Here is a 17816-nt window from a genome sequence, read left to right as displayed (position 1 = left end):
AGAATCTAGGTTAAGAGAGAAGCTCTAGAACCAGATTGCCTGAATTTGAATTATTGCACTTATTCATTGTGTGACCTTGAGAAAATTGCTTATTTTCCTTGTGCCTCATTTCCTCATTTGTTAAAGTAGAAATAATAGTACCTTCCTCATAGCACTCAGTACAATACTAGCAGTATAATACTAACATTATAATAAATGTTCAATAAATGCCAGCCTTTGTCCTTATTACATATGGTGATGGGTGTTCAGAGCATGCTTTAATGTGGAGTTTATCATGGAACCAGAGGAAGCCAGGCTGTCTTTGGTAAAGCTTCTCCAGCTACCACCAATACCTAAAAAGCTGTATTCCTTAAATGTTCTATTTAAATACTTCTTTTGGTAAGCACATACTAACTCCATTTCTTGATATTTAAACAGAGAAAACCTAAAACAGGTGGTATAGAAATGTATTTGCTGAGCCTTCAGAGACCAAAAAGAGTGTCTAGGAAGAGATTTATGATTTACCTAAGAATCCCTTTACCTATGATTTACTTAAATCACCTTTTTTTAAAAAACAAAGAAAGGAGCAGTAGTGCTGCCCCCTCAATCTGCTGAAGGCATCAGGCTTAGAGACTCATTCTTGCTGTGTGTGGCCCACATGCTGTTTACTTAAGGGCAAGAGTTCAAACAGAGCTATAACTATAAAGCTCAAATGTGCACCCGAATTCCTCTCTCCCTCCTATTATCTTGTTTGTATTTATTGCACCCATAAATCCTATTAATTAAAAGGCTGCTTTTCTGGAAAATTTCAGGTAACCCTTACAGATATGAACTGCTTGATTTTCCAATGGATTCCAAGAAGAAAGCATTGGTTTGGCCAGGTCAGCATGTGTATTTTGATGTAAGTATCTTTTTAAATGTGTGTTTAAAACAAAGTAAAAGATGCTTTTGCATTCTATGTTTATAAAAATCCAAAAGATAGATTACTTTAATCTTCTATGCGGATGGAAACATTGAGATTATGACCATGATTCACATTTTTTGTTTGTTTTCTTAAGTGATTTTATGTAATATTTCCATATTTACAAAAAGTTCCCCACAAAATGAAGTAAATGAGGACTGTAGATCATTCACTGTCTCTACAACTCTGTTCTTATTATTCATAATATATCAAGTAACTTCGAATATACATAGAGTAAATGGGAGGTTTACAGAAAGATTTGCAATTTAATGTGCCAATTACAGTAGTATCTTTGTGGAGAATCAAAAATAAAACAGTAGCCACCATTTATTAAGAAATTGCTACAGCCTAACTTCTTTATATATAGAGTGTCATTTGGCCCTTACAATACACTCAAAAAGTTAGTATGATCATTCCCATTTTATAAATGAGGAAACTGAGGCTCAGGGAGTTGGTAACTATCTCACAATCATAAAACTCAGGCTCATGAGACTCCAGTCTCTGTTCTTAACCTCTCTACCAGGACTCCACATAATACAAAGAGAACACTTTTAAATCATGAAGGAAAATATATATTTAAAAATAATAGTAGCTGACATTCACTGGCCAGTTAGTTTGTGAGAGGCAATGCAAAGTGTTTTCCATATATTATGTCCTTGCATCAAATAGTCTGTGAAGGAGGCAAGAAATAATGATGGAAACCTAGAAACATTTTAATTTCTCTGGGAAAGACTACTGTGGCAGGCCAGAGTGTGGTCACTGCAATGTCATACAGTCATCTATGAAGCATCTGTTTGTTTTTTGTAAAGTTATATGTCAAGACAAATCCTCAAATAATCATCTATCTGACTAGATGATTTTATTCTTTCAAGCAAAATCTATATCAAAGTAACCTAGAAATATGAGAAGTTCTTTTTCTTCCAGTTCCTCTCATTTCTACCTGCTGGTTAAAATACTGGTAACTCATGTCACCGCCCCCTCCCCCCGCCCCCCCCCGCCCCCCCCCACCCCCGCCTTGGCGATCTTGATTAGCACCCTTTACCCCAGTGTGAATTCCGGTGCTTTGCCGGAGCTACACTGACCCTTTGCTTCTGGCCTCCCTCCTCTCTTCCTTCTCACAGCCTGGCTCTGTTCACTGGTCCCTGAGCAGGTTCATGGCCACTTCCTCTTCCTGAAATGCTCTCCTCTCTGTCATCTCAGACTTGCTCTTTCTTCAAGGCTCAGCTCAACCGTCGTTTCTGTTGCATAGCAGAGAGTGGACCAAATTAGGAAAACTGTGTTCTAGTTCCTGCTGTATCTGCCATGTGTCCTCTAATGGGCATGCTCTCTGTTCACCCTCTTGCCACCTTTGCTTTTCCTCCATTCTGTCCCAGGCAGCCTTCCTCCTTCCTGCATCCTCTTATGCCTTCAGCTTTCTCTGTTCCAAAGTCCTAACTAGATACCAAAGAAACGTATCTCTGCCACTCTCTTATTTGCTCTCCCTCCTCTATTCATTTCATATGCAAATGACAAAGTTCCTAATCATGGCTTCTTAATGTAAAAACAGTGCTGACACAATGACATGAAATATGATCCAATAAAGATCCGATGTGTCCCCAGTGTTAATGTCTCTCCAAAGAGCAAAGTGGTCTCCATAATAGACCTCTTCTCTCCATTATACCTTAGTAAGCCCCACCACTCAAGACTAAAACAACACATTATATTTAGTGCTTTGTTTTAACATGTTATGACTGTATTAATTCCTGTTATTTTATGGCAATGTATGGAGTTTTTGGTGCCTAGCCCAGGGCACTTAAAAGCTGGCACGTGGTTTTGCTTGTATCAGGTATTCAGTAAATGTTTATTAAATGATTTACAAGTTTCATAGATTTTTATCAGCTCTGCTGGGAATGTAACAACCATTTATATAGCACTCCTCCTCTGAGAATGTATTCCAAATTCTAAACAACTAACAAGGCTATGGTTTTTCCAGTAGTCACGTATGGATGTGAGAGTTGGACTATAAAGAAAGCTGAGTGCCGAAGAATTGATGCTTTTGAACTGTGGTGTTGGAGAAGACTCTTGAGAATCCCTTGGACTGCAAGGAGATTCAACCAGTCCATCCTAAAGGAGACCAGTCCTGGGTGTTCATTGAAAGGACTTATGTTGAAGCTGAAACTCCAATACTTTGGCCACCTGATGCAAAGAGCCGACTCATTTGAAAAGACCCTGATGCTGGGAAGGATCAAGGGCAGGAGGAGAAGGGGACAACAGAGGATGAGATGGTTGGATGGCATCACCGACTCAATGAACATGGGTTTGGATAGACTCCGGCAGTTGGTGATGGACAGGGAGGCCTGGCATGCTGCAGTTCATGGGGTTGCAAAGAGTCAGACACAACTGAGCGACTGAACTGAACTGAAACAACTAACATACTCCGTTGTAGACTTAGAGTGTCTGCTGAGAGGTTAACATCTCAGAAGTTGGAATTCCTTTCTACTCTGTACTTACCTTCCATATTAGAGCCTAACTTTCACCTGTTAATAGTATATTCAACCTAAAGTGAAAGTGATAGTCACTCAGTAGCATCCAACTCTGCGACAGCCCGCCAGGCTCCTTTGTCCATGGAATTCTCCAGGCAAGAATACTGGAGTGGGTAGCCATTCCCTTCTCCATGGGATCTTCTTGACCCAGGGATTGAACCTGGGTCTGCAGGTGGGTCTGCAGGTTGATCTGCCTGCATTGCAGGCAGATTCTTTACCATGTAAGCCACCGGGAATCCCCCATGTTCAACCAATGAATACCTATTGAGTGAATGATCCCCAGCAATCCCTCTCTCACTGTCCTGGCAGTATTACATTACCTAACACACTAAAAACTGGCTAACTCTCCACTCGCAAAAGTTTCCTGACCCTTTAAATTCTTCCCAAGATAACTCAGGCTACAATGAAATTTTACATTCCCTATTTTCTTCCTCTGTGCCTGTGATTGCATTTCAGTAGATCCCTGCTGTTAGATAGACCAAACTGTTGTTCTTCATTCACTAAGTCATGTCCGACTCTTTGCGACCCCATAAACTGCAGCACCCCATGAACTGAAGACTTCCTTGTCCTTCACTCTCTCTTGGAGTATGCTCAAACTCATGTCCATTGAGTCAGTGATGCCATCCAACTATCTCATCCTGTGTTGTCCCCTTCTCCTCCTGCCATCAATCTTTCCCAGCATCAGAGTCTTTTCCAAAGAGTTGGCTCTTTGCATCAGGTGGCCAAAGTATTAAAGCTTCAGCTTCAAGCATCAGTTCTTCCAGTTAGTATTTGGGGTTGATATCCTTTAGGATTGATTGGTTTGATCTCCTTGCAGTTGATCTCAAGAGTCTTCTCCAGCACCACAATTCAAAAGCATCAAGTCTTTGGGCCAGATTAAAACACAGAATTAATCTTGTCCCTCAGAACAATATTTGAAACAAGCTGGCTTTTCAAATCATGATAAAGAAATAAAGAGGGCTTTATTTAGACCTGGATAAGCAGGCCACATAATCGTGAAACGTTTATAGAGCTGGTTATTTAATACTTCTGGAGACAAATTTTTACCAAGTGACTTTTATCATGACTACTTTAAGTATGTAAATGGGGTTCCCTCCAGTCTCACAGGATCGCGGTGAGCAGCAGCCCTTAGGCCCAGAACCTTAGAATGCCCATGCTTTATAAGGCCCAGCTCTGGCTAACTGTGCCTCTCCTTGTGGGGCAGAAAGTTTATGGGGACAAGAGGATGTGTCCATCTAAACCCATGCTCCCCAGTCTCTTGCCCCAGATTGATGCTGGACTGCACATTCCCTGACAAGTGGCTTTGAACCAAGTTTCAGGCCCTTTATGGGGTCTCTTCCCCAGGTCCATCCTCCCAGGGTTTGACAGTGCTGCCAAGCTAGTATATCCCTCTAGGCCAGACGGGTGGCCAAGAGGTGGCTCTGTGCTGGAAGGGGCAGTAATAGGTATATGGAACTTGAACTTAAGGGATAGCTACCCTCGTACAAAAGGCACCTCATAGTTTGGGATGGAGGTGGGGGTAAGAAAGTGAGGTAAGAAAGCAGTCAGGGGCCGGGGGCTAGCAGTTGGCTCTTTCTGAGCCACCATGTCCCAGTGCAATACTTGGGACAGCCTAAGAAGATTTGAAATATTCTAAGAAGTCTAAATTTGAACCTGGTCTTCCAGGTAGTTATGAAAGTATCTTATCAAGGTAGGAGAATGAAACATACTTACCCGACAGTTTATCTGCTTGATTTACAAATTGAACTATTTAGACTAATGGAATGTGGGCTCTCATTGTACTAAAATCCCAGGACCTGCAAGTGTTAAGGGTGGGCCTGGCTGTAAGGACAAGTTCACAAGGTCCAAGAAGTATTTATTCCGTACTTCTCACCACCACCCCATCTCTGCTCTTGCTGTTCCTTTAGCCTCTCCATCTCTGCGTGCCACTCAAGCCCTACTTTCTGCGGTGTCACCTAACATGGTCTCGTCTCCTCCCACCCTGTGCTTCCAGCACCACTTCCCTATTCAGCTGGAATCAGTTTCTCCCTCCTCTGAACTTCCAAATCATTTTGTCTTAACTTCTCCTGTAGCAAAGAGTTACTGTCCATCTTATAGTCATTTATGTTCACGCCTTATCTCCCCTTCTAGCCAATATACTCCTCGATGACAAGATTTGTTTCTGATCCATCCATGTGTCTGCCACTACCTTACACATGTAGGTGCTCTGTAAATATGTATTGAGAATCATCAATCTGAGAAAAAGTGAATTTCTAAGTAAACAAAAGACTACAGTGAAACCCATTCATTCACTTTTATTTGCATACCTCCTTTTGAAAATATAAAACTCTATAAAGCAGTTATGTCTACAGAATGAAATTTTTATTTGAATTTCAGTGAGTTAGCCTTCATCAGAAATTCATAAATGATATCATATGGTGTCATTTTAGGCAGGGAACGAGAAGTAGGAGGCACACATTTTTGGCTGTACCTCAGAGTCCTTTATTTCTCTAATAAAATTTCATTGCATTTCTCCACAGTATACTTTCAGACACCCTGCTAAAGTAAAGGAATTTTCAAAAAGACCTCCTTTGATAAAAATACTGTGTTTAACTCCAAATACAGATTAGGTTACAGTTGCAGAATTTTAGTAATTAATGAAGGAAAAGTATTATGATCTTTTCTAACAGCAATGACCTGTTATACTCATATTCTAGCTTCCTAAATGTGTTGAGAAAAACAAGCCAGTGTTCTACCCAAAACCACCTAAAACCTTCGCTCCTAACACTTCTTTAAATTCATGGGACCCTATTACTTCTCTAAAAGAAGGCAACATACAAAGAAATCTCGAGAAGTCCCACTGGATCACTTCATATAAGCATGATTTTACAGGTATGAGTTCACTTTAATGAGTAAAAAAAACAAACTTAGAATATTTGAACAAGTGCTATTACAGCTTTATCTTCTAATATTTCCCCCTGTTTTCTTAATCTAAGTAGCAATAGGAATAAGGTGGGTGGTAAGTTCCTCTTAGAGGTAATGGGAAAGTTAAGTTTGTTTTCATTTTTTATCATTTCTAATTATATTACAAAGGGGAATAGGTAAGTGTTTCTATAAAAAGGTCAAAATTTACGTAGCATTCTTCATTTACTTTAACAAAATAATAAGATGTGATGTTTCCATTAAGGTCTGGGGCCCATGAATCCCCTTGAACTGGATGATTACCATGAAAAGAAGGTAGCAGAGTTAACTGGACAGATAGGATTTGACCCAGAGCCTGTAAGTAATTGCAGTCAACCCTCAGTTATTTAGGGGGAAAGTGTCTAGATTTGGGGGCTTCCCAGGTGGCTCAGTGGGTAAACAATCCACCTGCAATGCAGGAGACGCGGGTGCAGTCTCTGTGTTAGGAAGATCCCCTGGAGGAGGGCGTGGCAACGCACTCCAGTATTCTTGCCTGGAGGATCCCATTCAAAGAGGAGCCTGACCGGCTACAGTCCATAGGGTCCCAAAGAGGCAGACGCGACTGAAGTGGCTGAGCACGCGTGCACACGGGCATCTAGGTTCTCGGCTCCTTCTCGCTTTACTCACTTTTTATTTGCTTCCTGAACATTAGTGACCAAGCCAGCAAAGGGAAAATTTAACTCAGTTCAGAAGTTAATTCTGAATTGATTCGAACTTGTCCACTATTTTGAAGAATAAGCAAGTTTTCTTATCTTCATCACATGGGTGCATGCTACATCACTTCAGTTGTGTCCAACTTTTTGTGGCCCTATGGACTGCAGCCTGCCAGGCTCTTCTGTCTATGGGATTCTCCAGGCAGGAATACTGGAATGGGTTGCCGTGCCCTCCTTCAGGGGACTTCCAGACCCAGGGATCAAACCCATGTCTCATTATGTCTCTTGCACTGACAGGCAGGTTCCTTACCACTAGCGCTAGCTGGCAAGTCCTTTCTTCATCACAGTACTGGGTTATTTTTGTTTTATTTTGTTTTACAGATTTTCTACTATGCTACTGTTGCTAAAATTTACAAAGGAATTGGTTTATGAACATTTACCTAGTAATAAATGTGATTCTTAATAAATTCTGTGAATCTTTGCATATTTTATATCTTGTACATTTTCGCTGCTTTTGAAGAGAGAAAGGCTTCCTCCTGATATCCACAATCACTGAGAGTTGGCTGAATTACAAACAAAAGCCGATAAATTCTCTGCAAATAACAAGAGATTTCTTAATTGATTATGTGAAATGTCCTAAAAGAAATGATCAAGCCCTTTAGTGATAGAAGTTATAATCTCTTAGCTTGATTATGCAAGTGAAATAAAATGACCTAATAGGATACATTTATGTTGTTTTATTTGGGCCTAAATTTTATCCTCTAAAACTCAGTTTTTTAAACAAGATTAATATTTCCAAAAATGTAGGTTGTAGAAAGACACCTAAAAAACAATGTTAAGGTATTTCAACATGAACTCTTTTTAGACTGAATGAACAAATTTATTTTATATACCTTCAATATTTCTCAGGGTAATATAATAAATCATAACACTAGAAGTAGTTCCATAGACTGTGCTTTATCATTCACTAAAAGGTTTTTAATTTTCTCTATTTTTTACCTGTAACAAACATTCTCTAAGGCTAGAGAAGACTATACATATACTCTGACATTGTCAGGTGTGTTCAACAGCCGTCCAGATTTCCACAGATTTAAGCCTATAGAGTCCAGTCCCTCCGGAAGCAGCTTTATCATTTTTACCTGGAAATACAAGTACAGTTATACAAAGGATGTTTGTCAAGTATATTATATGCAAAATTATCATATAAGTAAATAACACCTAAATTTTTTATTAATAACAAGATAAAATATGCCTTAAATAGTTGGAAGTTTAAAAGAAAGTTTCAGTGAATCTTGCTGGTGTCTAATTAAAACATAAATAATGGAGTCTGAGAAGGTTTGTTTTACTAGTGATAAATATATGTATGAAATATTTTGTTGTAGAATAAAGTAAAGGTATAAAGGCTGTTTCTCACATATAAGGATACCATCAAAGTAAGATATATACTTTTTTGTTCATGATAAATTTAACAGTGTATTTCAAAGAATTTTTTTCTTGTTTTCATAGTATCTACTCAACCTGATTAGTTAAAGGAAACAACAAATTTGTTGATAACAGTATGGAAACTCTTCCAACTATGAACAGATTAGGTTTCAAAAAGCTGTTCCCAAGTCCTTTTTTTTTTTTTCTAATTGCAAACTAGAGTTATATTTTCACCATTCTTATTTTTATCTTTGCTATCAATTCCATCATTGTCACACATTCATTTTTAGTTTTCTTTCTTAAACAGATTATAAAAATGTTCAAGTGTTCAATGTTAACATAAAGAAAAGTCTAAGTAATTTTACAGTTAAGACCTGTATACCCATGGTTTAGATTTTACCATAGCATTTTACTATACTTATTTTATTACACATCTGTCTTGCCATCACTCCAAACATTGATAAATTCACTTTATTTTTTCTGCATTTCAGTGTAAATCACAGATTTACACTTAATCCTAAACATTCAGCATGTGTGTGTGTATGTGTGCATGTGTGATCAGTGGACTTTTTGGGACCCCATGGACTGTAGCCTGCCAGACTCCTCTGTCCATGGGATTTTTCCAGGCAAGAGCACTGGAGTGGGTCACCATGCCCTTCTCCAGGGGATCTTCTTGACCCAGGGATCAAACCCGAGTCTCCTCCTGCACTGTAGGCAGATTCTTTACCGCTGAGCCAACAGGGAACCTCAAAAATGCATACTATTAATTGGATTTAAATTAGTTTTTTCTTTAAAGGTGATAGCTCAGTTGGTAAAGAATCCTCCTGCAATGCAGGAGACCCCAGTTCAACTCCTGGGTTGGGAAGATCCAACGGAGAAGGAATAGGCTACCCACTCCAGTATTCTGGCCTGGAGAATTCCATGGACTGTATAGTCCATGGGGTCGCAAAGAGTCAGACACAACCCAGTGACTTTCACTTCACTTCACATACATTCATTACAATTACACAAACCTTAAGTGTACATTCCATAAGTTTTGACAAATGCATACACCTTTGTAACCCAAACCTCTATCAATATATTCAACATTACCATCCTCCCAGAAAGTCCCCTCATGCCTCTTCCAAGTCAACTCCTCTCTCTTCCTCTTACCCCTCCCCCTAGTCATATATCTATTAATAACCCCTTAAACACACTCATTGCTTTTGCAGTTACCAGACATGATTAAGTTCACAATATCTGTCAAACATCTCAAAAAAGAAGCACAGCTATGACAAACCCCTGTCAGACCAGTGTTTCTCCAAGCATAGCATATCACTGGCCTTAGGATCACTCGAGATGCTTATTAAGAGAGCAGATTCCTAAGCCCTACTGCAGACCCTCTGAATCACAATCTCAGAGGACCAACCTTGGGAATCTTATTTTCTGCTAACTCCAAAGCTGATTCTGAGTCAACCAACCAAGGTTTAAAAACCCTTGCCTGAGTCTAATAAAGAAGGCTTTGGCTGAGATTTAAATAATTGCATGTAACTTTTAATTAACATCATCTGTGTTGGTGACAGACATCATCATAAAATATGACCTGTTTTATTCCAATAAGTTCTTTTATATCTTGGAAAGTCTGAAAGCAAAGAGTTCCTACATGGAAAAATTTCTCTATAGCCAAGTAAAAATGTGCCCTTTCCTTATAAAAACATGTGTTTATTAGGACCCAAATTTCAATGTCTTTAAATAAATATCAGTAAACATTGCAGTGTTTACTCCAACCCATCCTGTGTTTGCTCAGATAGTGAAAATGGGTATGGATTTTGACCTGCCATTTGTGGCAATATCCTGACAATGCTAGATCTATTAATTAGTTGATTTTCTCTTTTTTATCCTACCACCACAGCAAGAAAAATTCCATCCTGCCTTAAAGCCCACCAGACCCTTGGAAGGACGAATTGCCCGACTGATTCAGAACCAACGTCCTCTGGAGGCTATTCTTGAGCAAAGACCATCTTCCTGTCCAGACTGCACCCCTAGAGTTCTGTGTACTTTTCATACCTTTGTGCCCAGTTCTACAGAAATGATGGCTCTGAGTGACAACATACCCGCAGATGTGACACTTAAAAACCAGGAGATCGAAGAAAAGATTAAGGAAGAACAAAGCTTGCTATCTACCTATGCACTCCCATCCTGTTACCCAACAAAAGATCTGGCTAATACGTGCGACATAAAACCATTTCCAAAAATCACAGATACTAAAAAGACAGAAGATTTGTACTGGAGACAGCTGTCACTGAAACCCCAACTTATGCCTTACTGTAGCCCAGATCATTACATTCCCTATGAACATTTAAATCAGTATAATGTGTACCAAAATCCTGTTAGCCTTAGTAAGCCTGGTATTTTACAGAGTAAACCAGACTTGAAAACTTTTGATTTTGAACACTTTTTAAGTAAGCCAGAACAGTTGACCTTGAATATGGAGGATGATGAAGAAACAAAACCTATCCTGGGTTGGATTCCTAGAGCTGGAGTGGCCAAACCTCAAACGGACCTGCTGGAGCTTAAGAACACTTTTTCAAAAACTGGTGCACAAAAACGTTTCCATAAATCAGTTCTAGAAGACTATAAAGACCTCAGGGATAAAGAGCACTTGGGGAAGAAACACCAATTCTATGGCTATAATTCCTATTATTTCTATAATTGAGCTATTCATCCTTCCCTTCAAAACCCAGCTTCTTGCAAGAAAAGAAAAAATATAACAGAATTTCTTCCTCATTGCTGGATTCTGTTTTCTGGAGAAGCCATAATGAGCTTGTTGATGAGGTTTATGTTTTCAGGTATTTAAGTTAGGGTCTGGTCAGAAGAACCCAGAAAAGGTGATGTTCTGACTTCCTCAAAAGTTGAACAATTTGGCAATAAAATAGAACCAGAAAAATTTATAGTCTTTAATCTCATTTTCAAATTATATGCCAAGGGATATTTCCAAAATCATGATAAACAATGTGTATGACAAAATTTTACAAAAAATATTTGAAAAAAACTCAAATTCCCGATAATCGACAAATGTCTATACAAACTATAGTAGTACCTTAATAAAATAAATATATGGACACTGTCCCTATAGGTAAATGTTTGTATAAAATAACACTAGGTACAAAGACAAAATTCAAAAGCCCAGTTAACTGAGGGACTGACAGCTCTACAAACTACATTACCTTAATAAATATGTGGGCCCCGTTCCTTTATGTAAACACATAGACAGAATAAGTTAGTAGAAAAGACAAAACTCAAAATGCCCTGCATGCGCACACATTCTAAGTTGGATGTTTCTTTTCCTTTCACCTTCTGATAGAGAAACAACCATTTCTTTTATGAAGAAAAAAATGATTTTATTGCAAAGATCTAGAAATGGTTTTAATTAGTAACTGATGAACTCTATGGCAAGAAAGGATGGTGCCTTAGTCTGTTTGGGCTGCTATGACAAAATACCGCAAACTAGGTGGCCTATGTAAACCGCAAACGCCATTCTCACGGTTCTGGAGGTGGGGAAGTCCAGGTCATGGCACTGGCAGGTTGGTGTCTGGTGAGGCTCTGCTTCCTCACTGACCGCCGTCTTCTCACCACAACCTCACTTGATAAAAGCAGCAAGGAATCTCTCTGGGCTTCTTTTAAGGGCACTAATGCCATTCATGAAGGTTCTGCCTTCATGAACTAAAGTGAAAGTCACTGAGTCGCATCCGACTCTTTGTGACCCCGTGGACTATACAGTCTGTGGAATTCTCCAGGCCAGAACTGGAATGGGTAGCCTTTTCCTTCTCCAGGGGATCTTCCCAACCCAGGGATTGAACCCAGGTTTCCTGCATTGCAGGCAGATTCTTTACCAGCTGAGCCACTAGGGAAGACCAAGAATACTGGAGTGGGTATCCTATTCCTTCTCAATTGGATCTTTCCAACCCAGGAGTCGAACTGGGGTCTCCTGTATTGAAGGCAGAAACTAATCACATCCCAAAGACTCCCACCTCCTAATAATCTTGGGGTTTAGAATTTCAGTATATAAATTTTCAGGGAGGGGGATATAAACATTCAGACCATAGCAGATGGCTTGCTATCTATTATTCTAAAGCCAAATATGATTTTTAGAAGGTGTCCACCAGGAGTTTATATGACTGCTACATGGAATCAACTTATTTTTTGATAATATGCCAAGAGGTATGTTTTAGACAGTTTACCATGGAAAGTTCATGAGGAATTTCTGAGTGTTTTTTTTAGATTTAATGTTTGTTTTTGTTTCATGACCAATATGTCATTTGGTTACACCCTCTTTAAAAACTATTCTGGGCTAAAATTATGGAATTTTTTCCAAATTTTATTCTGTAGTACTAGTTATATTTGTTAAATTAGGTATTGTGGGAAGCAAAAAGTCACATGGTAAAATAACGTTGGGGAAAACTTGGGGCAAGAAAGTCAATCACATGACTTAATCACAAGATTCTCCATATCTTCTGACATGTAAACATATTGGGGTATGCCTAAGGTGAGGGCGATGGGCTTCCCTGGTGGCTCAGTGATAAAGACTCCATTTGCCAATGCAGGTTTGATCCCTAATCCGGGAAGATCCCCTGGAGAAGGAAAGGGTACCCCACTCCAGTATTCTTGCCTGGTAAATCTCATGGACTGAGGAGCCTGGTGGGCTATACAGTCCATGGGATCACGAAGAGTCAGACATGACTTAGCAACTGAACAACAAGGCAAAGAAGTCGAGGTGGTGGGGGCGGGAGTGGGGGGGCAATTGGACAGTGACTCTAAAAGAGTTTACTCTTCAGTTACTCTACTGACTTCTGGTTTCCATTGTTGCTACTGAGAGATGTGACATATATCTATTTGTAATTTTCTTAAGTAATCTCTCTTTTACATCTATTTTAAATACTTTTTGTCTAGAGAGTTCTGATGTTCCATCACCAGGTCTTAATGCTGATTTTGTTTATCCTGTCTGCATTCATGTGCTTCCTGAATCTGAGACTCATGTCTTACATGTTTTGGAAAATTCTCAGATTTATATTTTCAAACACAGGCCTCTCCCTAATTTTCTGTATTTTAGTCTTCTGAAACTCTAAACAGACCTCCTTATACTATCTTTCTTATGTCTTAACTTCTCTAATTTCTCTTTTATGTATTCTACCATTTGTTCTCTAAATTACATTTAGTAATTTCTTTGTATCTACCTTCCATTTCATTAATTCTTTCATTTGTACCTTTGTTTTTAAACATGCTTTTAAAATGCGCTCTGTGGCTCATCTTTTGAGTTTTTAATGCAGGACGACTGGCCATATTTACTTAGTGTGTGTGTGTGTGTGTGTGTGTGTGTGTGTGTGTGTGTGTGTGTGTGGTTAGTCGCTTCAGTCATGTCTGACTCATTGCAACCCCCTGGACTGTAGTGTGTGTGTGTGTGTGTGTGTGGTTAGTCGCTTCAGTCATGTCTGACCCATTGCAACCCCATGGACTATAGTGTGTGTGTGTGTGTGTGTGTGTGTGGTTAGTCGCTTCAGTCATGTCTGACTCATTGCAACCCCATGGACTGTAGTGTGTGTGTGTGTGTGTGTGTGTGTGTGTGTGGTTAGTCGCTTCAGTCATGTCTGACTCATTGCAACCCCCATGGACTGTAGCCTGCCAGGCTGTCCATGGGATTTTTCAAGCACAAATACTGGAATGGGTTGCCATGCCCTCCTCCAGGGGATCTTCCAGACCCAAGGATCAAACCCAAGTCTCCTGCATCTCCTGCATTGCAGATGGATTCTTTACCACTGAGGCACCGGGGAAGCCCATATATTTATTTTATATATTTTTTAAAATCAATTAATCTATAATACAGTCACTAAAATACCAAGAACTCACATGCTATGTTCCTCCTCATTCCATTTCCCAGCCTGTCCTTTCAGAATCACAGTAGGCATTATCCTTTCCTTTAGTTCTAGCTATGGCTTAGTCTTTCTTGTCCTTGAATTCTGTATAAAGCTTACCCTATATATGAAGTTTATTTCAGTGACTTTTTCTTTTGCAGAATTTATTTTTGTCCCGTTTTAAAATCTGCCACATTATTACTGATAGTCCCTTGTTTGTTTCACATGTTTTTGTTTCCTTCTTTATCTAAATGTTTTCAAATATCATTTCACATTTTATATTTTAAAGGTAAATAAAATTTCTCTGTTTATAAAGGAAAAAGTGGAGAAGGAAATGGCAACCCACTTCTGTATTCTTGCCTGAAGAATTCCATGGACTGTGCCTGGCGGGCTACAGTCCAGGGTGCCAAGAATCAGACGCAACTGAAGTGACTAACACATAATGGAAAAAAAGACCTTTCCCCTCTCTCCCACCTTCTAAGAGGAAGGAGGAAAATCTAAACCACCTAAACCCTCACACTAACCATTTGGAATGTAAATAGGTCTCTCAAAACATGTAAACACCTAGGTAGATACAGCTTCACCTTGGGAGCTTAATGCAGGTGTAACCATTTACCTCTCAGGAAAATAAGTTTTAATTTTCCTTTGGATGAGGACAACTCATTAAACAAATGACTACCACAAATTCCCAAGTGAACTTAGGGTGAAATAATGTGAAAAAATAAAAACTTAACTAAGAAGGATCTGGCCACAAACGGTGATGTCAAGTCCTCCTGTGGAAAACGGGTTACCATTAATCCAAATAATAAGTGACCATTGTGCTGCCAAATGGAAAATAGGGCACTGACTTCCCTGGTGGCTCAGACGGTTAAGCGTCTGTCTACAATGAGGGAGACCTGAGTTCGATCCCTGGGTCGGGAAGATCCCCTGGAGAAGGAAATGGCAATCCACTCCAGTACTGTTGCTTGGAAAATCCCATGGACAGGGGAGCCTGCTAGGCTACAGTCCGTGGGGTCGCAAAGAGTTGGACACGACTGAGCGACTTCACTTTCTTTCACTGATCCTAAAGCCTCATCTTATATGCTAGCTAAAAGCAGCATGAGATAAAAGGATTATTAGTTTAGCTGTATAAATTGTGTGAGGTCTTATTTTGATTTGGTAGTTTCTTCTAGATTACGTATATATAGCTATTTTATATTGTGCTTATTCAGTAATAAATGCGTTTGCTTTCTTTCCATAGTGATGTGAGGTCTCTCTTTTTCAGTAAGGTTTTTACTTCTCCAACAGTATCTAATAATTCCAACACCTGTGGCCCTTTGTGACTGTAATTTTGCTCTTTGTTGGTTTTCATTATTATCTTCATGCACAGCATTTCTTAAACATGGAACCTGGGTTGATTGAGATATTTCTCTGGAGATCTGAGTTTGTTTTTGCCAGACACCAGAACACATCACCTATCTACAAATACTTTGTTCATTTTTCTGCTAGAGGTTCCTTAGACTGTGCAGGTAATAAAATAAATCAAACCTTAAACCTCCATGTGGGCAGACCTGTGGTTATGAATTATCAGAGGATACTTTTTCCTCCCATCCAGTACCCAAGACCAAGCCAGACAAGACTAATTTGGTTCTTCCCTTTGCTAATGAGCAGACTATTTTATCCTTTAGATTGAAGTGCTTCAGCATTATGCAGGGGTCTCAGCCAACTGAGACCCCTCCCTACTCCACTACTCGTCTTTTGTATGAGCTTTACTTCCATTCTGCAGTTGTTTAGTGGGTACGTCGTGTCTAAATCTTTTACAACCCGGACTGTAGCCTGCCAGGGTCCTCTGTCCATGGGATTTCCCAGGCAACAATACTGGAGTGGGTTGCCACTTCCTTCTCCAGAGGATCTTCCCAACCCAGGGATCGAACCCACAACTTCTCCATTGAAGGAGCCACCAGATGCTGAGCCACCAGAGATGTTCCTAAAGCCTAAGGCTCTTTCACTTCAGCAGTCTTCCACAAGGTGTCTCTAGAGTCAACTTATGCTTATCACAGTTTTCAGTTCTTGCTGCCTGCCTCACCCCTGCCTCCAACTAGACTTCTTTTCCCTCATTTTCTTGCAACCTCATTAGATGTTTTGGTTTGACAGGGTGGTATTTTACTAGATTTTTTTCTTATCATGAACATTTAAAAAAATATATCACCCATTGTGCTGCTGGAAGGAGAATTCTAAGGCATTTGTTTTATAATAGTTATACCCCTTACCAGCCACTACAATAGGAAAAGATGGAGATAGATATACAAATATGGAACTGGGCAACTTGTAGAATAGTACTGTTCTCAACTAATTCTCTCTGGTATCTTGAATACATGGTAAGCACTATGAATCTCTTTAGAACCTGAATACATGGATATTAAGCACAAATGCTATAGTATCTACTACAGGAATGTGCCAAGTGTTCATTTTTGCTCTTGTTTGCTGTCTCATTTGCCTACTACTTTCAATAACAAGAGTCTTTATCCCCAATTTCCTTAGGGAAAGGTGTTAAGGATTTCTGATTTTCTATTCTCCCCCTCATAGAAATAAATTTGAAATGTCAATCAATTCACTAGGCCACTTGATGTATTGCTAATTCTGCATGGCCTGCAGTACCAGCACATTGTTGCTACTCCCCATCAGTCAGCTGAACAAAGACTAGTAACTTCTGATACCACAAACACAGATTTGAATTAGGGCAAATACCTATTTAAGGCCCAAGTATTCCTTGAAGAGATATGGGTTGCAACATTAGGACTTGGCTTCAAACGTATGGACTGAATTTGCAAGGTGTTAACTGAGCTCGGTTTTTCAAAAACTTGGATAGCTAGTCAAATGAGCCTACTTCAGTATTACAGTTAAAACACTATCTTGGTCCACTCCAAAAGCCATAAAAGGTCTTGAACATTCAAGTGCTGTGACTTCTCTGTTTTACGCACACTTCTGTGGCAGCACTGTGTGAGATTAGAGACAGGAAAATGGGAAATCAGGACACAGAAAACAATCTATTCATATAAGGAGATAGATGATCTGGAGAAGAAATTATAGGACCAGTGGTTTAAGAGGGGTCTGAGGTAATAATCTAGGTTAACCTGAAGTGAAGTGAAGTGAAGCCACTCAGTCGTGTCCGACTCTTTGCGACCCCATGGACTGTAACCTATCAGGCTCCTCCGTCCATGGGATTTTCCAGGCAAGAGTGCTGGAGTGGGGTGCCATTTCCTTCTCCAGGGGATCTTCCCAACCCAGAGATCGAACCTGGGTCTCCCGCATTGCAGGTAGACGCTTTACCATCTGAGCAACTTCAGGCTCAGTAGGTTAACGTACTACTATCTATTCCTTGGGGCTTCCCAGATAGCTCAGTGGTAGAGAATCTTCAATGAATGGGTGGGGAAGATACCCTGGAGGAGGAAATGGCAACCCACTCCAGTAT

General features: G+C 39.7%; 1 protein-coding gene across 1 annotated transcript in view; it reads left to right on the top strand.

Moving 5' to 3' along the window:
• Positions 1 to 11403, top strand: part of C4H7orf31 (chromosome 4 C7orf31 homolog) — a 41148-nt gene extending 29745 nt beyond the window's left edge. Inside the window, exons 6-9 of the mRNA XM_005679286.2 lie at positions 792 to 880; positions 6159 to 6333; positions 6629 to 6720; positions 10369 to 11403. Of these exons, the coding sequence (XP_005679343.1) occupies positions 792 to 880; positions 6159 to 6333; positions 6629 to 6720; positions 10369 to 11172 (1160 nt within the window). The 3' untranslated portion in view covers positions 11173 to 11403. The remainder of the gene's footprint in view (positions 1 to 791; positions 881 to 6158; positions 6334 to 6628; positions 6721 to 10368) is intronic.

Source organism: Capra hircus, chromosome 4 (assembly GCF_001704415.2).
Source record: "Capra hircus breed San Clemente chromosome 4, ASM170441v1, whole genome shotgun sequence".
NCBI lineage: Eukaryota > Metazoa > Chordata > Mammalia > Artiodactyla > Bovidae > Capra > Capra hircus.
Note: the sequence above shows the minus strand (reverse complement) of the source record. Positions and strands in the feature narration are given on the sequence as shown.